The sequence below is a fragment of the Chinchilla lanigera genome, unplaced genomic scaffold (genome assembly GCF_000276665.1).
Source record: "Chinchilla lanigera isolate Chin_1 unplaced genomic scaffold, ChiLan1.0 scaffold00021, whole genome shotgun sequence".
Lineage (NCBI taxonomy): Eukaryota > Metazoa > Chordata > Mammalia > Rodentia > Chinchillidae > Chinchilla > Chinchilla lanigera.
The window spans coordinates 23,364,078-23,387,944 of NW_004955422.1; the positions used below are offsets into that span (position 1 = coordinate 23,364,078).

Below are 23,867 nucleotides of genomic sequence, written 5' to 3' on the forward strand. Positions count from 1 at the left end.
TTTTGGTCTTTTTGAGACAGGCCCTCACTCTGCAGGGTCTCACTATGTAGCCCAGGCTGACCTCGAACTCACAGTGATCGTCCTACCTTAGCCTCCCAAGTGCTGTGATTACAAGTGTGCACCACCATGGCTGGCAGAGGGCCTTGAGGATGCCAGGCAAGTGCTCCCGCACGGAGCTGCACCCTCAGCACTGAGAGGTGGGGGTGGGTCCATTTGGACAGCTGATGTTGACCAAAAGGCCGTCAGGTGCCAGGGGTGGCGGGGTGGGTTAGAACCTATAGGAGAGTGCTGGGTTGGATGCGCAAATAGCCAGCTTGAGGAGGTGCTTTCAAGGAAGTGTTTAAGGAAACAGTAAAGACCAGGATGCAATTAAGAACTTGGAAGTTGTTTGATTTTTATGAACGGCTTTACAAACATAACCACAGCTCGAAGGTTTGAAGAGTAGTTGTGTAATTAGCATCCAGAAGAATTACGGGCTGTGGCAGCTCCCGACGTGGGTGAATGTGGGGCCACCGAAGAGCTGAACGGATGCCAACATTGAGTGCCAGGACGGGCTTCAGGGAGACTTGTGCATTCGGATTGGGTTCGGGTTCATTTCCAGGAACTCCCTGCGTTCAGCTAAGTGGAGGTTGTGTGTGTGTGAAGTCAAGCACCGAGAGTCTCTGTGTTTCTAACAGGGCGGGAGGACAGGTGTTTGCACTCTTGGGGCTGTTTCAGGACAACTGCATCCACTGGTTTAATGGCCTAGGAATTTTATCCTCTGTGATGTGGTCGCCCAAAGAATTACACAAGGAATTAGAGAAATCACAGGTTCCTGGATGTGCTGTAACTAAGTGCTGTTTTCCATAGGTATATTTTTAGTTGCTTTCCCACCATTATTAAAGCATTGTAACATTCCCTTTCCATTTTTCCTATGGAAAGAATAATTTTAGTCTATGTTCTTAGTGCAAGGGAGAAATAACTCTTACTGCTAATCCTGGAAAAGATGCAGTGTAACTACGCCGAGCCCATTGTCTGGGATCAAGACTTGGTAATGAAAGCCTTTGCCTTTGGAAGCATTAGAAACAATCAGTCTTTCTGGAAGGAAAACAATAGAAACAAAATGTCATAAATTGGAGGGGGAAGAAGATTGAAGGGAAAGGAGGGGAGCTGGAAAAAAAATTGAGATACATTATGTACAGGTACAAATTCCCTGTGATGCATGTGATTGTTATGTGTGTCAAATATGTACCAGTAAAAAAGTATCAGTAAAATTAATAATAATAGAAAAAGAAAGAATCTTTCCTTCCTGGCTTTTTTTTTCCTGGTGCTGTGGACCAGACCCCTAACTCTGGACCTTGTGCATGCTAGGCAAGCTTGTGCTATACCACGGAGCTATGCACTCGCCCCCAAATAATTCTTCTTTACTTTTTTGAGGGCCACTGAGCACCGTTGAGAATTTACTTGAATCGGTACTGTTGGTGATGTCCTTCCCTCCCACTTTACATCTGTTCCTTCACTTGAGATGCAGTCACGATTCTGGGTTCATGACCTATTTATCTTTGGTCCATGCGTAGACCTTTCTAAGACTTTCTGTGTGTGCATGTGTGTGTGTGGTGCTGGGGGTTGAGTCCAGGGTCTGCTGCATGCTAAGCAGTTACTCTGCCACTGTGCTGCATACCCGGCCTAGCTGATGGCCTTCTAGACCCTTTCACCTAAATGTGCCTTTTTTTTTTCTTTTGTTTTTCATTTTTATTTATTTGTATATTTATTTTGTTTTTTTGGGATAGGGTCTCACAATGTAGTTCAGGCTGGCCTTGAACTCACTATGTAATTTAGGCTGCCATGGAACTTGAGGTGACCCTCCTGCCTCACCCTCTTGAATGCTGGGATTACAGATGTAAGGCACCACACCCAGCATCCTTTTATTTATTTTTGAATAGTTAATACATGCCTGCAAGTCAGAAGATACAAGAGTATGAAGTACAGACTAAGACACTTTGCTGTTGCCTAGCTTCCTATTTCCCTTCCTCAGAATTGGTCTTCCTCACCAACCTTTTGTGTCTTTCCAGAGAGCTAAGATACGTGTTCTAGTCCTCTATCTGTGCTGTAACAGATACCTGAGATCAGGCAATTTATAAAGAATAGGAATTTATTTGGCTTGTGGTTCTGGATGCTGGGAAGTTCAAGAGCACGGCCCTGGCATCCGATTGGCATCTGGTGAGGGCCTTCCTGCTGTGTCATCGTATGGCAGAGGGCATCACATTCAGCTAGCCAGGGTGCCAGCTCAGATTTCTCTTCCTGTCTTTACAAAGACTCTAACGCCATCCTAGAGACCTCACCCTCTGGACCATATCTAATCCCAGGTCTTAGGACCCCACCTCCAAATCCATTAACATCTATAACTTGGGAAATTAAACTCCCAACACGCGAGCGCATCCTGGTCACAGCAATGTGCCATTGCGCGTGCGCGCCTCAGGCCAGGGCCAGCCCATTACTACTCCTCCTCTGCAGCCTGCTGTTCCTCACTGCCTCAGCACAGAATTGGAACAGGAGGAGACTGAGAGCCTTAACCATGATGTCTTCAAGCTGCTTTGGGGTGAGACAGGATTTTAACAGCCTCTGTGCAGTCAGATGCTAAGACCCAGGTCCAGGCCTATGTAAAGTTTCTGTGATACTGAGGGTCTTTTTTTTTTTTTTTTTTTTTTTTTTTTAAAGACAACACTGAGAATTTAGAGGAGAAATGATCAATGATGCTATTGGCCAGAAAGTTGGTCAGTTTAGTTTAGACTTGGCTATGCCGTCATAACAGACAGCCTTCCAGATAGCAGGAGCTTCAGAATTTAAGTCTTGGTTTTGGTTTCCTACTTTGGGGCAGCAGGGGCTTCTGCTTTCCTGTATTGCTCAGGGAACGGAGGTAGAGGAGTGTCTGGCTTCTCTATCTTGCCGGTCCCGGTGCCAGAGCAAAGGGGTCTTGAATCAACAGTTAAGTACTTTTTCCCTCTCGTAGCTCCTGCACCAGTGTTAATCAGGCAGTCTCTGCCCAAGTGAAGGGGCTGGAGTGCACTGATTAGGCCAGGAGCCAGAAATACTTGGCCGGCAGCATTAATGACTACCACGTTCAGCTTTCCAGATCGTCAGTGGATGTTTAGACATATAGGCATCATCCCTATAGAGAAACATTTTTCTATCGCCAAGATAAGTAGTGTAAATACTGTGATCAGTCATTAGTCTTTTGCACTGTACGTACTAGCAGAACCTTTAACGTGGGCCTCTTGCTTAGTGGATGAGTATCATTCCGCCCCACAGATGTGCAGTATTTCCTGAGGATCTGCTCCTGAGAAAAATGTAGGTTCACTTGCATAAAACTGGATAGAGAATTTTAGGGGGTCATGGATGGCTTCCCCAATCGAGTCATGGGTACCTCTGAGAGGCACTAGCTTGTAAATACAGGCTCTATTTAAAATACCTTGTGTTGTGGGCTGGGGATGTAGCTCAGCGGCACAGCGCCTGCCTGGCAAGCGCAAGGTTGTGAGTTTGATTCCTGGTACCGGAAGAAAAATAAATAAAATATCCTGTGTTCATAAGTCTCTGTCCACCTTGTAAGAAACCACTGAGTAATTTTTTATACTGATGTTCTGGATAGATAAATTCATATATTTCCCTAGACAGGTACAAAGTGAACGGTCTTGTATTGGCCCTCTCTGCCCGTATCCACTCAGTTTTTTGTACTGCTTTTATCATCTACAAATTTTAGTTGTTCATCTTTCCCTCTAGAATTTAAAAATTGGGGCAGCGGGTATTATACCCAGTGCCTTGGCACTGAGTTATGTGCCTAGACCTTTCTTTGAGACGAGATCTCATTATGTTGCCCAGGAGGCTTTGAACTTGTGATCTTCCTGCCTCAGCTTCTGGAGTAGCTGTGATTGTGGGTGTGCAGCACTGGGTTTGCCTTTAATATTATTGTTATTATTTAATATTATTGTTATTATTATCACTATCATTTTGGTTTTTTTGAGACAAGGTCTCAGTAGGCAGTTCAGGCTGTCCTTGAACTATCTGGTCCAAGCTGACCTTGAACTCGCATTGTTTTTTTTTTTTTTTGGTTTTTCTCCGGTACCAGGAACTGAACTCACGACCTTGCGCTTGCCAGGCAGGCGCTTTTGCTGCTGAGCTAAATCCCCAGCCCCCTTGAACTCGCATTGTGCCTCAGCTTCCCAAATGCTGGGACTACAGGTGTATGCACCATGCCCAGCCTTACTTTTAACATCATCCCTTACCGTAGTTCATTTGTCACAACTAAGAAGACAACATTGGCTATGAACTATTAACTAGATTCTTGTATTTCCTCAGATTTTTCATTAATCTTTTTTTTCTGTTCCAGGAGACACTGCATTAATATAGTTTTTGAGCATTTTTTTTAAGGTAGCATATTGATTCTTCATGATCCTGCACTTGCTGTTCTCAACTGATACCATATTTTATTGATTCTAAAATACAACAGTATACAGCTGTTATTTTCGGTGTGCCTAAGGAAGGAAACATGCTTCTAGTTACAATTGTAGGTCACTGATCATAAGATTTCAGAGCTGTTCAAATGTGAAGAAAGTGTGTATTTTAGAATTGATAGCCTAGGATATACCTTTGGAGAGCTTTAACTTCACTGAGAGTGTCTGCAGTTTTTAAAGGAATCATAGTTTCACTTTATAACATACGTAAGCTCTTTAATCAAGCCCTTATTGATTTTCACTTGGATTGCTCTCTGTCTGCAGCTATCTGTGTCGAATAACCTGGTACACACATCGTTACCCATACTCGAGGAGATATGGGACTGATTTCTGAGGGTGCTTGCAGAGTTTGAAGTGCGCGCGTGTGCGTGTTTTTAATTTTGATGGACGTTATATCACCTTGTGGTTCTGCTGTTCCTGTGGGTGATGGGGTCCCGGATGGGTTTCTAGGTGTGCAAGGCACAAAGAATTGGAGGTGGCGCACGTGGTAAAGAAAAGGCAGCAGAGTGTAAGGAAGAGCGCTCAGGTGGAGGTGTGCGGAGAGAGCGGGCTCAGGCCGGCAGAAAGGAAAATGCGAGGGGCACTGTGTGTAACCTGTGGGGTTTAAGAATTTAGAATGTTGGTGCTGGATCCAGGGCACACCTCCCGTAGGGTCTTCGAGAGTGTGGTTGGCTGTGAATGTGAGTGGCAGTGATTGACGGGTGCTGAGCCCTGTCCGCCTGTGTCTGCTTTGTGTGTCCTTTCCCATAATTCAGTATGTTATAATTGGATGTATGCGATGCAGAACCTTTAACCCCAAGGGAAGAAAGGTCGTTGTAGGTCAGGCCGGCAGGAATGGCACACATACGTCCTGGTTTGAGGCTTTCTGGGGATTTCCAGGGACCTTTGTTTTTATCTGTCGCTGGGGGGCCTTAGGAAAGAGAAAGGTGCGTTGGCCCTGAGTTTGTCCAGGGTCAGGTGAGTGGTCCCATAGTCCCAGCTGTGCGATCTGTACTGTTCGTTAGGAATGTGTAAGAGTACTACTTTCTTTTTTTCCAGAGAGGCTCTCACTGTGTAGCTCAGGCTGGGCCTTGAACTCGCACTCTAGCCCAGACTGACCTCAAACTGTTGACAGTCTGCCTGCCTCAGCCTCCTGAGTGCTGGGATTACAGGCCTGTGCACCATGCCCAGTTTTTTTTTTTTTTTTTTTTTTTTTTCCTCCGGTACCAGGAACCGAACTCACGACCTTGCGCTTGCCAGGCAGGCGCTTTGCCGCTGAGCTAAATCCCCAGCCCCCCATGCCCAGTTTGAGAGAATTTATTTCTTGTAAATTCAACTCACAAAAAATAAATAAGTAAATTCAACACATTAGGTTACGAAACTTAGAACTTTACTAATTGTATAGATGAAAATTTATACTCAGTGTAGTTTTCATTCATATATTTCCTATGAGTCTGGATTGAATTTCTTAACAGGCTATAAGTATCTTTTGCTCATTTTTCTAAAGTATTACACTTGATCTTAGCCAAAAGGCCGAGAAGCGATTTTTTTTCTAAAGTATTAATTGGCTATTTCCAATTTTTATGCATTAGGCTTTTTCAGTATTAGGAAAATCATTATTATGTGTGGTGAATCACAAATATATTTCTCCGTTTGGTTTTTGATTTGCTTCTACTTGTGGTAGTTTTTTGCCCTGCAGTTTATAGCTGTATATGCTAATCTTTTTTCTTACAGCTTCTGGATTTTGAGTCGTAGTTTGTACTCTGTAGTTATTAAGGATTTCTATATTTTTTTCATTTCTTCTGTCCTGCCTTACTGTTGTTGTTTTCATGGATTTTACTTTTACATATATCACATACCCAGTAATACAGTAATTCCCAAAGTTACTTTCATTAATTTAAAGGAACTTAAATAATGGTAAATCTTACATATTTATCCTTGTAGTTAACATTTCTAGTGCCCTTTGTTTTATGTAGATCCAGACTGCCAGCTGGTTTTTTCCTTCTAACTGAAGGATGGATGTCCTTTTACAGTTGCTACAGAGCAGGTCTGCTGGTGAGAAACACTCACACCTCTGAGTGAAACACACCTTTCCTTATGCTTCATTTTTTAAAGATTTTTGCTTAGTGTATTGAATTCTAAATTGACTTTCTTTTTTTTTTCTTCTTCTTTTTCTTCTCTTTCTGTAAGGGTACTGCAGATTAAACCCAGGCCCTTCACACTAAGCTACATCCCCAGCCCTTTTTATTTTCATTAAGATAAGACCTCTATGCAGTTCAGGCTGGCCTTGAACTTCGTAGCCCAAGCTGGCCTTGAACTTGCATCAGTCCTCTTGCCTCGGCCTCCCAGGTGCTGGGATTATAGGCATGTACAGTTTTCATAGGTTTTAATGGTACATTTTTATAGTAGTTACATATGAACTTTGAAGTTTTAAGTCCTCTTAACAAGTGTTTTTAAAAATAATATTTACCTAATGTGGACGTTTTATCATAATGTAATTGTAAATTTTCCCCCAAATGCCTTGTGCCAGTAGCAGTTACTAAACTGCTTTTCCTTCACCTCCATGCCAGCCCTAGGCAACCATTCATCTTTCTGTCACTGCAGATTTCCTGTTAGGGACATTTTACAGAAATGGGATAATACTCTTGGTGATCTCTTGTGACTGCTTGATTTAATGCAGCAAAATATTTTCGACATTGTGTAGTGTGGATGTAGTAATGGTTTCCTTGTTACGGCTTAAGAATATTTCACAATTTGTTGATGTGTTTGTCCACTGAGCAGGAGAGGTTGTTACTTGCTGCAAATTAGGAAAACACTGGGGATAACGCCAAAGGGGCGCCTGCAGAAGCCAATAAAGTGAGGTGCTGTGCTGGGGAAGCCGGCTGTATTCAGGCAGGAGGACTTCCGATCACACAGCGGGGCCCGTGCCTGTCTCGGTGGGTGGCGGCACCCTGCGGGGGAGCTGCTGTTGCGCGGAGCCCAGTGGCGTCTAGGTTCCCGAAAGGGATTGTGAGGGTGACTCTGCACTTTCAGCAGACCTTGTGAATTTCTCGGGAGGATCTCTATTTGAAACAGAAAGCAGCGTTAGAGGCCCCTCCTCAGTGCTGACAGGGGGCGACCGCTTTTTGTTGCAGGGGATTGTTTTTGAAAATACCAGCTTGCCCCGGAGCAGGTCCACTTTCAGGTGATTCTGACCCTGCTGTGACTATTCCCAGGCGAGATTTTCTGTGGACAGGCGTTTGCACCCTCCAGTTCTAGCAAACATACAGCATATATAGGTATAATAATGTCCGGTGGCTTTTTTGTTGTTGTTGTTGTTTTTAATAATTCTATCTTGCACACCAGTTCCAGGATCAGATTGTTTATTCACTTGACTAGCCAGAATGCTTTTCTGACTCTCTGTTTGCCTGGCAGTCTAAGTAGATGCCAAATTTTACCTTGGTGGGTGCTAAATGTTTTCATGTTCTGTAAATCACCTTGAGCTCTGTTCAGGGGTACAGTGAAGTTACTCGGAAACAATTTGAGCTTTCAGGCCTTGTGCTTATGGTTTGGGTGACCTGGATTAGTTCTGACTTGGATCAGTGCTTTGTTAGGAGCTAATAATTATTCATTATTAAGGGGAAACCTTCCTGAGCACCCTAGCCAATGCCCTGTGATTTTGGGGAGAGAGAGAGAGAGAGAGAGAGAGAGAGAGGAGAGAGAGAGAGAAGAAAGAGTGTGTGTTGGACGCAGGGTACTGAGATACGTCGCTATTCCTGTATTTTTTATTTAGTTAGACACCGGGTCTTGCTGTCCTCCTGCCTCAGCCTCCCCAGAGTAAGGCGATTTTGCGTCGTGGCACCCCTCTGCCTGTGAGACTGTCCTGTATCCTTTGCTGTAACGCTTCTCAGTGGCTCTCTCCACATGGGACCCTTTGTAGATGCCTGGAGTTCTCCGTGCGGCTTTCTTCTAACGTTGTGTCCTTTAAACACTTGCTGCCTTGGTTTCTGTGGTCTCACCTCCATCTCAGTGCAGAGAACCTGCCAGGTTCTGCCTCAGCTTACCCTCTGGGCAGTAGTGTCTTTTTCCCCATAGCTCAGGAACCACTGTTGTCTATCGCATGATAGCTAGAGTCTTAAAAAAAAAAGAAATGTGTACTTAGTCTTTTGTTTTGTTTTGTTTTTCTTCCGGTACCAGGAATCGAACTCATAACCTTGTGCTTGCCAGGCAGACACTGTGTCGCTGAGCTAAATCCCCAGCCCCTGGGTCTTTTTTTTAAAATTATTTTTTGAGAGGGAACATAAATGTGGTCCCTGTCATTCCACTTTGCCAGCAGTTACAGATTTTGTTTCCATTTTAATAATTTACATTATTTTCCCATTGAAAATTTCCTCTGCTGTGAGGTCATGGGGTCATTTGATTTATGTTTTCAGATGGCTCCCAGATGCCCGTTTCATCATCATCATGTTTTACATCCCGAATGAGCCTGATCTCTTTCCGGTTTCTCTTACACTGTGTATGTTCGTCAGGTGCCAGGAACACTGAATTTTGTGGCACTGGGGAGGGAACCCAGAGCCTCGGATGTGCTGAGCAGAAGCTGCACCACTGAGCTACATCCCCAGCCTTGTCCTGCATTTCAGTGTCTGGTACACAGTAGGGTTAGCACTCTATAGAGGTGCCTGCCACCACCTCAGCTATCTTTGTTTCTTTCCTTTGTTTCAGTTCTGGGATGGAACTCAGGGCCTTGTGTATGTGGAGAACATCTGCTCTACACTGAGCTGACCTCCAGCCCCCTGCTGTCCTGTTTGTTCTTACTTTCTTTGCCAAATGAACATTTGGATCAACTTGTGCTTTCTGCAAACAAAAACCTTATATAAATAAACCCAGGAAGAAAAAGAAATCGTGAATGACGATGCGCCCTCTGGTGTAGACAGCTGGTATGTCTTTTTGTTTGCTCTTTTAGGTCTCGAAAACTATGTTAACATTTCATAGCTCTCTTGCACATTGTTGGCTGAACTTCTTAATGTATTCAGTCTTTGTTGTAATAAAAATAATAAAATAGGATTTTTTGCCCTTCTATTTTCTAGATGAACCGTGTGTGTGTGTGTGTGTGTGTGTGTGTGTGTGTGTGTTTTGAGGCAGGGTCTCACTATGCACTCCAGGATGGCCTTGAACTCACTGCCTAGCCCAGGCTCCCAAGTACTGGGATTACAGGTGTGCACCACCACGTCTGGCTGATTGAACTATCAGGGAAAATATCTGAATGTTATTTAACTTTGTCCCCACAAGGCTCCCGTAGGAGCTGGGAGGTGAGAGGAGCTGCTTGGTGTTTGGAGGTTAGGGCAGACCAAAAGGTACTGTAACTTTCTCAAAGCCGCCCTTCCACTGTGGATGATTGCTTCAGGGCTGCTTTCTCTCTGATTTTAGGGATTGACTGTTTTGGTGTTTTCTGGTATTTTAACTTAATGTAGCCCCTTGTAAATAAGACTTAACCCCCTTGGTTAGCCTGTCCTTACTTTCCTAGTGTGTAGAGTAAGTTAGCACAGTATTTAGATTTTTTTGTTCAAAAGCTGAATAGACATTTGCTTGAGAAGCAAAATTGCCATTTGGAAATTTATAGTTTTGCAATGCTGAAAGAGAGTAAGATACTTGTAAATGAGTTTCTGCTCTCGTGGCTGGAAAGCAGTATCATTAAATGTCCTTATGACCCGAATAGAGTGTCTGGACTTTCAGTTTATTTATTTAGTTAGTTTTTTTGAGGTATGGTCTTGCTGTGTGTACAGTTCAGGCTGGTTTTGACTGTGTAGCCCAGGCTGGCCTCAAACTCACAGCAATCCTCCTGTCTCAGCCTCTTGAGTGCTGAGGTTACAGGTGTATGCCATCACACTTGTCCACCTTTTTCATTTTTATTTTGAAACAGGATCTTGCTAAATTGTCCCGGTGTGTTAGAACTTCCAAACTTTCTGCCTCAGCCTCTTGAATAGCTGGGATTATGCACATGTACCATTCCACCTGGCTTGTCTACAAGTCTTTTTGTAGACATATGTTGTAATTTCTCTTAGGTCTCTACTTAGGGGCAAAAGGGATGGGCCACAGGAAAAATATTTGTGATGGAATTTTTTTAAAATGCTAAATTTAGCCAGGCCTGGTAACATACCTCTGTAAATCTAGCACTCCAGAGGCCGAGGCAGGAGTATTGCCGCAAGTTCAAGGTCAGTCGGGGATGCATAGTGTGTCTAAAGCCAGTCTGAACTACATAGCAAGACCCTGTCTCCACAAAGCAAAACACAAAAAATAAATGCTAAACTTTCTAGGGCCTTTTAAAAATCATATTTCTATTTTTAATGAACATAGTCATTGTACAGATTTACAAGGTACAGTGTGACATTTTAGGACAGATATCAAATGTGTAATGATGGGATCGATATAATTGGCATAGATGTCATCTCAGATGTTCATCATTTCTTTGTGATGAGAACATTCAAAATCTTCTCTGTTAGCTGCTTTGAAATAGCAATTTCTAGTCAACCATGGTGATCCTACTGTGCTATAAAATATTAGAAGTTATTCTTCCCATTGAACGGCACCTGTGCTCCTTAACCCGGCCTCTCTTCCTAAACCTCCCATGACACCCTTCTCAGGCTCTAGGGCCCACTCCTCTGTAGTCTGTTCTCTGAGGTCAGTGTTCTGTGCCAGACTTCACGCAGCATTTCATTCAGGTTCCTGCAGATGACAGAATGTTATTCTTCTCACGGCTGAATGACATTCCACCGTGTACACATACCACATTTGTGCTGTCCACTCACGGACTGGTGGACACGTGTGTGGATTCCTTATCTTGGCTGTTGTGAGTGGTAATGCAATGAGCATGCAAGTGTAGACGTCTCTTGAATGTACTCATTATGTTTCCTTCTGATTTGCACCCACTAGTGGGATTACTGGGTCGTATGGTAATTTGATTGCTAGATTTTGTTTGGTTGGGAGTATGAGGGTTGGACCCAGAGCCTTTGCACCAAGCAGTATATCTCTATCTATAGATCTATTATTTGTATCTGTATCTATATCTACAGATGTCTTTTTTTTTTTTTTTTAGATATAGGTACTTCCAGCCCATTTAATTTCTAAATTGCTCAGGCCAATTACAGACATAGAAATCATGTTTCTGTGTCCCACATGGGGTTGGTTTCTGGTGTTCTGAGAAATTTCCTTGCTGTTTTTCACGAAGGCTGTGCCGGTCCCTTTGGTTCAGCGGTGTGTGAGCACCCCACCTTTCTTGAGTCTCACTGCTGTCTTCTGCAGTGTAAGAGGGTTCTAATTCCTCTGCCTCTCCTCCAACAATGGGCCTTGTCATTCTAATTTTAGCCATTTTAGTGGGTGTGAAGTGCTATTTATTTCATGGTGGTCTGAATTAGCATATCTCTGCTGTTGAATGCTTTTTCATGAGCTTATAGGCCATTTCTCTTACCTTCTTTTTTGAAGCATCAAGTCTTGTACCCTTGTTTCGGTTTTTTAAAAAAATTTAGCACACTACAGTCAAATTGGCATGATAACACTTTTTAAATCTCCCTGATTTTTTTCTAAAGAAAATGTGGCTAGTGGCACAGAGTTGTGATGTGTCCCCAAAACTGTTCGGAGAGCCTTGAACTATTGCTAGATGTAAAATATTATGACTAAGACCTTGCTTCTGATAAAGTCGTGTGTTGTATGTATATGTATGTTCACAATACTCATTCACCGTTTTATTCACTGCCAAGCAATGAGACAGACATTGACTTAGCATTCTCCCCCTTTGAAATGCTTATTTAGGTAAAAAAAATGAGAATTGTCAAAGCTCGTGGCTTATGATCCTAGAATATTATCTGTCTGCAGAAAGTGACAGCTTGCTTTTTTCTGTGTGACTTCTCCCGGTGCAGAGAGCCTGTCGTCACTGGGACCTGGATGTTTTGGGACATGTCAGTGACCCCATATCTGACGTCACTCTTGTTGTCCTGATGCGTAGAGACTGGAGTCAGTTCATCCCGCAGTGTTTAGGACTTGTTGATAGATACTGTAACTTCCAGAGGCTCTTGAAGTAGGTGGGGTTTAGCTGTGTCGTACAACCTCACTATCAAGTTACGATGCAAGCTGGTCTCAGGAAAGTACTTTCACACAGCTGTCATTTATTAAATAAATATTTTTTGGCAGTGCAGGTACAAACTAGATATTACCTTGTCTTGTAACTTTAGGTGTCCTTCATGTCCAAGTGGGCTGACCACTGTTCACAGGAAAAGCTCACTGAAGCAGACACACTGTTTCAGGTGCAGGAGTCTTGTTTATTCTCCATGGTTGGTACCAGTCAACCAGAAATCATCAGGGTCAGTGGCTGGATGTGGAGGGGGCAGGTTAAGCGACCAGGTTTAAGCCGCCAATACTCCACAAATAAGTCTTTTAGGTTGTTTATGTTTTGGATTTGAGACTGGGCCCTGTGTTGTCCAGGCTAACCTTCAGCTTGGAGGCTCAAGTGATGCTCCTGCCTCAGCCTTCTTTGTAGCTGGGATTACAGGTGCCACAACACTATCTGATGAAGAGATAATGATTTAAAAGCATGGAGTATCTATATGTTGACAATCTACATTATATTGGGTACCACAAATGTCACCAATGAGACCTCATGTGTCACAATTATTATGTTCACTAACAAGCCACTAATTTTACCAGCTCTTTTTGAGCTGATTGTGGTGGCACACACCTGTAATCCCAGCACTCAGGAAGCTGAGGCAGGAGGATTGCTGAGAGTTCAAGGCAAGCCTGAACTACATAGTGAGATCTCGTTTCAAAAAACAAAATCAAAATCCTTTGGCATTCAGTATTTTTTATTGTGGTTGTTTTTGTTAGAAACAGCGTTTCACTGTGTAGTTCAGCCTGGCCTTGAGCTCCCAGTGATCTTCCTGCCTCAGCCTCCCAAGTACTGGGATTACAGGTGTGCGCTAACACTCCCAGCTCTGACATTTAGTATTTTAATTAATTAATTAATTAACTTATTTATTTATTTTTTGTGCCAGGAATCAAACTCAGGACCTTGCACTTGCCACGCAGGCGCTTATGCCACTGAGCAGTATCCTAGGCACATTCAGTATTCTAATAACAAAATTTTCAGAGGCATGACAGAGAAGCAGCTGTATCCCTTCTGGAATGTGACTTTCTTCTTATTAGAGGTACCAATTACAGCATCTGTCCCAGCTCTACCCGACTGTACTTTGTGTGTGTGTGTGTGTGTTGCTAGGGATCAAATCCAGGGCCTTGTGCATGCAAGGCACAAACTACCACAGAGCCCCATTTCCAACCCTGCGCCCACCCAACTGTATCAACCTTTTCCTTTGCAGTGTATATAGTGTTTGCATCTTGTGTCCAAGTACTGTGTGCATGTGTGTGCAGGTTAAGCCCAGGGTCAGCTATGAACACATGCTGTGCCTACCAGCTACACATCCAGCCATTTGTGTCTGAGTCTGAAACTGTTAGTTAAGCTGTATGCAGTGCCACTCACATAGTTGCCCTGGAAAGCAGTAAAGGTTTGTATGCTGCTCATGATACTTCTCTATCACTGCTTAGGTCAAAGCTGCTACTCGTGAAATCCGGCCTGGTAGAAAATAGATAGGGGTGTGTGTGTGCGCGTGTGTGCGTGTGTGTGTGTGTGTGTGAGAGAGAGAGAGACATAACTGCAGTTTTGTTTTTGTTGTGAGGTGGGTCTCACTATATACAGTCCTGGCTGGCCTTGAGCTCACTATGATAGCCAAGGTTGGCCTTGAGCTCAATCCCAAACACTTGGGAGACTGTAAACAGCGCTTGGGATCACAGGTATGCAGCATCCAGTGCGTAAGTAAAGGGTTACTTATGTTGGCTACATGGAATGATGTACATTGACCCAAATGTGCACGAAGTTTGCAACTCCAGGAACAGCTTGTAAGTCGCCTTGTCCTTTCCTGACCATGACCCTCTCCAAGAATACACACTACCCTGATTTTCATTGCCTGAGACTTGTGTTGCCTAGTTTCAGAAATTGTATCTGTAAAATCACACTATATTATGATTCCTTTTTGTTTCTGGCTACTTTTACTAAACAGTACATGTGCATTCATCTAGATACTGTGTGTGGTCACAGTACACTTGTTTTCATGGCTTTGTAATACATCCTTGTAAGGAAGCATCCCAGTTTTGGGGTTTTTTGTTTTTTTTTCTTTGTCTTTTTGAGGCAGGGTCTCGCTATGCAGTTCAGGCTGGCCTTGAGCTCACTTTGTATCCAGGCTGGTCTCAAATTCGCAGTGATCTTCCTGCCTCAGCCTCCCGAGCGCTGGGATTACAGGCATGCGCCGCCATGCCTGGCTCTTCAGTTTTTCATTTTGCTCTGGAGATCTGGATTGCTTTGTTTTTGTTGTTAGAAATAATGATTCTGTGAACACTTTTGTATCTTTCTTGGTGAATATATGTGTGAATTTTTGTTGTATGTGAGCCTGGAAGTGGAATTACTAAGTCATAAGAGGTATGATGTTCATTTTAAAAAGAAATAGCTCTCTGAAATAATGTACTAGCTGGGCATGGCACACACCTATAATCTCAGCACTCGGGAGCCTGATCCAGGAGGATTGCTGGGAGCTGTTAAAAAAATCTGTTAAATCTCCCTTTAAGAATCATTTATAAAATATGTAGAAGTACCGGTGCGCAGGGAGAGCAGCAGCACTGGGCCGCTGAGGGGGTGGCCAGGCTCCCGTGGACTGGGCTCCTCTCTTCCTCACATTGGTTCTGGACCGGTTGATTGAGAAGCAAAAACAGATAAAGGGTTAAATGCGTGGGCTTGGCGTCCCTTTGCACATTTTGAGCCACAGGCAAGTGGAATTACTTCCACAAGCAGCCACTGCCCTCTCTGCCAGCAGCAAGGACGAATTCCAGACAGTGCTTCCGCATCCTTGGCGTGACACTCTTGCCATAGAGCCGTCTCCTCCCGCGTCTGTGATACAGGAGCACCAGCAAGAAATAAGCCTCTGATTTCAGAGCTGTTCGTTGCCACTGTTCCTCTCTTGCACATTGTACATAGCCAGATTCCAAAAGAGTAGCAAGGAGGCTGAGGCAGGAGGATTGCAAGATTGAGTCCAGCCGAGCAATTTAGCAAGACCCTGTGTCAAAAAATAAGGAAGGCTGGGCATTTAGCTTAGTGGTAGAGTGTCCCTAGATTTGATCTTCAGTGCTTGTCAGGAAGGAACAAGGAAGGATAAATTAGGTTTCTTCTTTTTTTGTATGTGTATAGTTCAGGCTGAGCTTGAGTTCAGTACTGGCATGTAGCCCAGGCTAACCTCTGACTTTTGGAGATCTTCCTGCCTCAGCCTCACAGGTGCTGGGATTGCAGGTATGGATCACTTCTCCTGGAACTTTCTGTGTATTTCTTATTTCTATCCTCTGTCCATTTATTTTTTGGGGTGTTAGATTTTTTTCTCTTTGATTTAATGTTTTTGTAGTTTTATCCACTATCATCTCTTAGATTGTGTTATTTAAATTTGGTTCAGATTGCACATTGAACGGAAGTATTAAATCTTCATGTGATCAAATCTTTCAATTTTGGGTTGAGTTTGTTTTTTTTTTTTTAACCTACCCCTGCTCCTCTGATGGCAGTTGGGAGCTGTCTGCGTTTTCTTCTTTTGAGGTAGTGGTGTATTATGGTATGAGAGAAGGACCTCCCCACCCTGCAACAATACAGCCAGCTGCGTCCACACAGGTTCTGAGAATTCCCGCTGGTCCCGCCATCCTCAGTGCTACGCCAGCCAGGCTATGTGGTGCTCTTTTCAGGGTTTTAGCATTTTGGGAGGACAAAGGCTCTTCTTGGTCTGTAAAAATGTTCTCAGGTCTTCTTGGCCCCTGTACTATTCAGTTATTGGCATTTAGTGTCACGGAAAGACCCGGGGAGATTTTGATCAGCATCAGTAAGGGGGAAGTGAACAGCTTTCATAACTGGTGAATACAAGGGTGTGGAAAAGCTCTTGGTGTCTGAGCACTGATCATCTGTATCTCAAAACCTTACAGATTTTATTCTGACAGTTTGCCTGCAGAGTCTATGGATTTGTCCGTCCCAATTCTTCTCTCTTACTTTTTTTTTTTTGTATCGAGAATCAAACTCAGGACCTTGAGCTTGCCAGGCAGGCACTTGTGCCGCGGAGCTACATCCCTAGCCCCTCTTGTTATTTAATGTTGACACCAGAAAGTACTTTTGGTCGTTACATTGTTAAATAGAAGAGAGAGAGTGGGACTTTCTGTCTCTTTTTTTTTTCATTTGTGGGGGTTGGCTTCTGAAGTGAGGCAGGAAGTATATTTATTATCCATATAGAGCCGGAGGAAGTTGGGGCTTTTTTAGCTGTGTTGTGCAAAGATTTAATTGTGAATGAGTGGAGACTTTTTCTCCCAGGGCTGAGGCTCGAGCCCAGGGATTGGCACACACTAGGCAAGCACTGTGCCACTGAGCCGTAGCCTGGCCCAGGGTACTGATCTGGGTAACCCTTCTGCGTGTGTTCAATGAGGTAATCATGTGATGTTTTTCTGTCATCTGTTTATTTTGATAGACTTTCTTTTTTTTATGTGAAGGCAGTAGTAAGATTACTTTTTTCTGAGGGGGAAATACTGGGGATTGAACCCCAGTGGCCCTCTACCATCAAGCCAGCCTTTTTTATTTTTCCTTTTGAGTCAGGATCTCACTGAGTCACCTCAGGTAGGACTCAGACTTGTGATCCTCTTGCCTGAGCCTCCCTCGGTGCCTTGACTACATGCGTGTGACGTGGCACCTGGCTTGTTTTCTTGTATTGGTCATGCAAAGTCCTTTTTTGAGTTGACTACTCATAGCCTTAATAGAGTTTATTTTTCCCTGTTGAGTTGTCACATTGCCTTGTAGGTACTTTTTTTATCTGTTACAATAATTAATCCTTTGTTATTTTCTTCCTTTAGCTTTCTGTTAGCTTTTCCTTTTAGGATTTGAGTTTTGTGTTGTGCTTTAAAATCCCCAGTATTAAACTGTAAAGTTATTTGCTATCATTTTTATAATTACCTGGTAACTTTCAAAAATTGTTTTATTTGCTATTTGTTTTACACAGTATGTGAAATTAGAACCTCCCTTCCTCCCTTCCTCCCTTCCTCGCTTCCGTCTTCCCTCCCTGTTGTGCTGCAGGAATGGTTTTGGATAAAGGTTAACTGAAACCTGTGTGTGGAGGGAAACATACTGTGCTGTGGTCCCTGCCTAACTCCCACCTGTTTCTCAGGTTAGAAGCGCTACTGTCTGTTCCATGGTGAGTCATCCCTACATGTGTTACTCTGTAGGAACCTTTTTCCAGGCATTGAAGGAGGAGGGAGCCAGCTGGAGGTGCACAGAGTCCGAGGGGCGGGGACGGTGCTGTGACGCTCAGTACTGTATCTTTCTGTTTCTCACTACAAAGCCATTAAAGAAGGGATCCCTGGGCTTATGAAAGGGATTTTAAGATTAATCACCGGCCTTACAAAACTTTGTACAGAGCCCTGCTTCTAGCTGGTGGAGGTTCCTAGTAAACACCCACACCAGCAGCCTGGTCTCTGTGGCAGCGGGGTGTGGTAGCAGCCTAGTCTGACTCGAGCATACTGACTTTACACAGAGGTACACAGACTCAACAATCAGTGATTGCTCCTCCTGCAACATAGAACATAGTCCTTATAGGAAGTTGAGCTTTAGGCTTAGACTTGGAAGGAAAATATCTTCCCACTTCTATCTTACTGTTTTCCTAGTTTGAAATTGGGTTTTTTTTTAAAAAAAGAAACACTCTGGAAGAGGTGTGGTGTAGCCCAAGGGTAGAGCACAGGTTCCTCCCCAGCACCATCACAAACAAAAGCAAACAAACCCTTAATGGTAAGAAACCCTGAGAGGTTCCTAGCCACTTGTCCGCTGAAGTGTGTGTGCAAAGGGTATTTCTAGGTTTGTTACCTTGATGAAGAATGCACTTTGGGAAAAGTGGTGAGTTAGGGTGCAGGTTTATTTTCAAAATGTCATTTTGAATAGGTCATAGATGGTAGAAAGTTCAGAAGCTATGAAAGGGCACATATCTCTTTCACAGGTTCTCTTGTGAGGTCCGTACAGTATATTCCTGTATTCCAAGACAGTTTTCTTCCATAAAGGTGACAGCGCCTACCAGCGTCTGGGGTCTCCCTGCAGAGACTTGCTGTACAGAGCCACATATACAATCCTATATGTGATATATGTGTTACATTCATAAGCGTAGATGGCGGTACAGCTCAGTGTGTTATCAGACACTTGTTTTGCCAGTGTAGAGGAGAAATTGTTCATTGTTTAACTAAGTCTACATTTCTTTTTTTTGTTTTGTTTTTGTTTTTCTCCGGTACCGGGAACCGAACTCACGACCTTGCGCATGCCAGGCAGGCGCTTTTGCCGCTGAGCTAAATCCCCAGCCCCTAAGTCTACATTTCTGTTACTTTTACAAAACACAGGATTGAAGTTGGGCATCTTCTTGGGATGAATTTAAAATACTCCTTCCCATTTGTCTTTTGCCTTGATTTGTGTTTATTGCATGAAAGCCATTTAAAAATGTGTATCAGTCTAACAGCCGACTGTCTGTGTCACTTGGGGGGGTATTAAGAAAGTATTTATGGGGGCTGGTTTTTGTTGTTGTCTCCTTGTTGAGCATTTAAAGTCTGATCCATCCGGGATTAGAGAATGAGGCTAAGAGATGTGCCGTTTTTATGTGAGGCAAACACGGGGCTGTGTGCTGTACAGATGTACTGAAATTGTAGAGTCATCTTGTCTAAAGATTTGCTGCTTTGGTGCTTGTGTTTCAAGGGAGAGTCATAGGAGGATTTTTCGTGGGTTGTTAAAGTGAATGCTGGTGGACAACGCGGGAGGGAATGGAAAGGGACGTACATCCCCGCATGGTGTTAGCCGTACTCTCAGTTAATACGCCATCACTCGTGACCCCTTCACTTGAGATATGAAAATGTGAACGTAGGTTTGGCTTGGACCTTGGGTGGTTTGGGGGGGGATCAAGTCCTCGGAGCAGCCCCAGCGCAGTTGAGGGAACGTGAGCCCCGACTCCAGCCCGAGCTCCACCGTCCACCCCAACCCGGGCGGGCAGCGCGGGGGCGCCCCTGGCGGCGAGGGCGGGCTGTCGCCTGCGCCTGTCCCCGTGTGCCCCGCCCGTCCCATCCCACCGTGACCGCGACGCCCCTTTGGCGCCCGGCCGCCTCCCTGGCGAGGACATCGGCCCTGCGGGAGCTGGAGGGAGGCGGGAGCGGCCCCTTGGTCGCGAACTTCGGGGTGTGGCGCTGCTCTGTACGGGATGCCTCGGGGTCCCCAGCCGGGGGCGCCCGGGGGCGCGCGGGTGGCGGAGGTGATTCCGGGTGAGTGCGGGCCGCCCGGGGAGGGAGGCAGGAGGGGCCGCGGCCTGGCACCCGCTGTCCGCCCCTCCGTGGCGACTGACACCCCAGGACCCCGCGGGGCGGGACGTGCCCTCGCCCTGCCTGCCGCTCCCTGCGGCGACGATGGGACCGCGGCCGCCGCGCAGCCTGCCCTGGTGGGAGCGGGCACCGGAGCAGCGCCGCCCGCGGGACCCTCTGCTCTCGCTTCAGCGATACCCAAGCGGCGATCGCAAATTATACAAAACAGCGATCCCTCAGAACAGTTGGAAAAACATATGGTTTGGTTTGTTGTGTTCGGTGGCTGCAAACTAATTTTGAAGCAGTTTTGAAAGCAGTCTTTTAAACAAAAGCGTTTTACTAAAATGACTTTTTAGGATAGCTTGAAAACAACAGACTTCATCTGGAAGCTAGATTCAAGGTGGATGGCTCGCCATCGAACAGACTGCCCTGTACTGAAGTTTGTTAGTCTAGGGGAACTAAAATTTTTCGCTAAGAAGCTCCCTCAGAAATCTAAACATATGCCGGGCCCATTTGGAAGGCTGAGGCAGGAGGATCACTGTGAGTTTGAGGCCAGCCTGGGCTACATAGTGAGCTCAGGCCAACCTGAACTACGTAGGGAGACCCTGTCTCAAAAAAAAAAAAAAAAAAAAAAAATTCCATATCACTACATGAAATGTCACTTGACACTGTTGAAACTTACAGTTCAAGGCAGTTTCTCCTTTTAAAATATTGCGTATTATTCCCCAACAGAAGAGCCAGAATATTTTGAAATTAACTATTGTCATCAACTTGCATGGAAAAAATAAAACTTCGACTTCATTTGAAGAGTTGCATCATGCTGTAGGAAACTTTTTAAATTAATAACTTGAGGAAGGAACGTTGCCATTTTTCCATTTCAGATCGCCTTTGTTTTGCCATTCTCTACAGCAGACCAAAGAGTGCATCAAATGAACATTATTTCAGCATAGATAATGAACTTGAATATGAGAAGTAAGTATTGCTTTTTAAAGATTGTTAGTGACTGTAAAGGTATGTTTACAAATAGGGTAGCTTTGGAAAATTATAAATCTGTTGGTTGGTTGCTTATTGAAGGAATTTTTAAAAATCTGTGGTAATAAAATAGATTAGGGAGGTGGGGTAAAAATGAACTAACTTTCCTGCCCCCTTTTGTTGTTTATTGGGGGATAGAACTCAGGGCCTTTTGCGTGCTAGTGCAGTACTCTACCACTGAGCTACGTCCCTAACCCTTCTGAAGTTGTATTTTGAGACTAGGGTGTTGTTCGGTTCTCTGCTGGCCTCAAGCTCCGGATCCTCCCGCCCTAGCCTCCCACGCAGCTGAGATTATAGGCGTGCACACCACGGAGAACTTTACTACATTTAACAATTCAGATTTTATATTTAATGGTCTACACTGCTGTGTGCTATAAACGTGAACTAAGTAAGCTAGAGGCTTTGCCAGTGGAAAATATGTGTGGAAGATCAGATTTCTTAGTTTAAAAGGTATTTTCATGTTAGTTGAGGTTAGATTTAGGGTGTAGCACTTGTTGCATTTTTGTTTCTGTTTTCCAGTGGTGCTGGGGGTTGAATGTAGGGCCTCAGACATGCTAAGCAGGAGCCCATCGCTGAGCCCACAGCTCATGTGCTTATGTGAATAGGTGTGTGTACCTGAGTATTTCTCCCGCTACCAGGACAGTGCTTTCAATTATATGACCCATGTCAATTTGGTGAATGCTTTCTTGTCATTTGCTTAGTCTTATAGACCCAAAAAAGGCATTTATATAGAGAACATCTAGAATATACGTATTTCTATTTTTCAATTTTAAAGCTTCTACGCAGATTTTGGACCACTCAATCTGGCAATGGTTTACAGATACTGTTGCAAGATAAATAAGAAACTAAAGGTAAAGTCCTTTTTACTTAAGATTTGACTTTAGTAATTACTGTTAGCTTAATCTTGGGGTGAAAAGTAAGGAAGACCTTTCTCTTTTTTAATAAAGCTTATTTAAAAGTTCTTTTAACAAAATAGTTTCTTGCTGAAATGACTTTTTTAGGATATCTTGAAAACACAATGGAAGTCTGGTTTTTTACAGCAGTGGTGTTTAGCACATACACATTTGTGTGTGTGTTACAAAGTAGTGTATAAATTTGTTTTCTAGCATTTTGAGGGAATACTGGAGTAATTATGATTGGGTTGGTAATGCTCAAATACTTGAAAAGTCTAAGTGGGAATTGGTTGGTTCAGTAAACATCTTATTGTCTGACTGAATGGAACTAAAACTAACTTGAGAAGTTTTTCTCTTGCTGTGATCCTTGTTCTTTCTGCCTTATTCTGATAAGGGAGTGCTAGCCACCTATGAAGAAAAATGGACTGTGCTTCCTCCTATCTTGAAATTCCCTTAAGCACGGTGACTCTTAACTTCGATCTCTTATATGCATGAGTAAGGAATGAAAAACACACAATCAGCATATCCCTAAAGGCTGTTAGCACTGGAAGTTTAAAAAGTAGTATATTTTTGTTAGTTTGCACTTAAACCCCATTATCTTTATTTAAAAAGTTTTGAGTTACTGGTCAGGCACAGTAAAAGTGTTTGTACTGCTCAGGAGCAGCTCCAGATTAGTCATTATAAATTGTTGAGTAGGAAATCCTGCATTTGGGAGCAGGTGCTTTTAAAAACAGACAACTATAAAATGAAATAAAATTTATTTTTATTTAAAATTTTAATTTACCTTAATGAAAACTTTTTGGGTAAGGGAGATTTTCCCCCATTGCTCATCAAACCATATTCACTACAAATTTAGACAGAGGTGAAGATTTTTCCTTCTTCTTGGGCACTTAAATAGGAATGTGGAAATTCACAGTGGCGAAGACCCACGCCCACCCACTTTTTCCACGTGTTAGTGGCCGGTCTTGGTCTCTTGGTTCCCACAGGGCTAGGAAGCTGAAAATAAATCCCTGTCTCTCACCCTTTTCCTTTCCTTTAATTTTGAAAGAGCCCCACCCCCACTCCAGTGGTCTGTGGACTTTGATTCTTTGGGTCAGCCAAAATCTTTTTTTTTTTTTTAAATAATTTACTAGAACAACTTGTACGTGTTGATCTCCAGCCTGACTGAAGCATTGCTGCCTGTCTAGTCTATAGTGATAAAAAGTGGATTGAAAGTTTGAAGGAGCGTTGAAATGTGCTTCTGTGCTCAGAAGGCGGATTGGGTTCTGTCCCTGGTTTTGGATCACCTCGGGTCTCCTAGTGTACACACATTCGTTCCTGAAGCCCCAGCGTTGGAACACAGAGCGAGGGCTTACGGAAGCCACGCAGCACGTGCTCACTGAGCGGCACACCCTGTCCCCGTCCTTACCCCAGTGTATTTCTGCTCCTCTTTGTGAAGCACAGCTGGGAAGTGCTAATTCATTGTGTGTTCCGTGTTTTGAACTTGCATATCTTTTTAAACTTTAGATTGGCGTATAATACGCGTGCAGAACTACATACTGGTCCGTGAGCATACAGCTCAGTGAGTTTCCACAGAGGGAATGAATACCTGTGGTTAATTACCTTGCCTAGGAGATAAAGAACAAAACTAGCAGCCCCACAACCCTCACTTGCCCTCTAGGTTGCCCTCTCTGCCTGCCCCTCCCTGCTTCCTCAGGACCCTGATTGCCAACAGTGCTGATTAGTTTTGCCCTGTTTTACCTGCCCTTCCTTTCCCCATTTCCTTTCGTCTTCCCTCCCTCCCTCCCTCTTCCTTCCTTTCCTTCCTTTCCTTCCTTCCTTTCCTTCCTTTCCTTCCTTCCTTCCTTCCTTCCTTTCCTTCCTTTCCTTCCTTTCCTCCCTTTCCTTCCTTTCCTTCCTTTCCTTCCTTCCTTCCTTCCTTCCACAGTGCTAGGGATTAAACCCAGGGCCATTGTGCTGAGCCACATCCCTAACCCTTTTTTTATTATTATTTTGAGACAGGGTCTCACTAAGTTGCTAAGTTCCCCAGACTGGGTTTGAACTTTCTGTCCTGCCTCATCTTCCCAGAGTG

General features: G+C 44.0%; 1 protein-coding gene across 9 annotated transcripts in view; it reads left to right on the forward strand.

Moving 5' to 3' along the window:
* The window catches only part of Cdc14b (cell division cycle 14B), a 142,314-nt gene that overhangs the window by 60,606 nt on the left and 57,841 nt on the right, over positions 1 to 23,867 (forward strand). For 8 of the 9 annotated variants that reach the window (XM_013514078.1, XM_013514077.1, XM_013514082.1 and 5 more), the window contains 2 exons: positions 20,753 to 20,843; positions 21,679 to 21,754. In XM_013514078.1, coding sequence (XP_013369532.1) covers positions 20,753 to 20,843; positions 21,679 to 21,754 — 167 coding nt within the window. Of the gene's footprint in view, positions 1 to 19,632; positions 19,836 to 20,752; positions 20,844 to 21,678; positions 21,755 to 23,867 lie in introns of those variants that run through there. The other variant, XM_013514084.1, reaches the window with a different exon arrangement.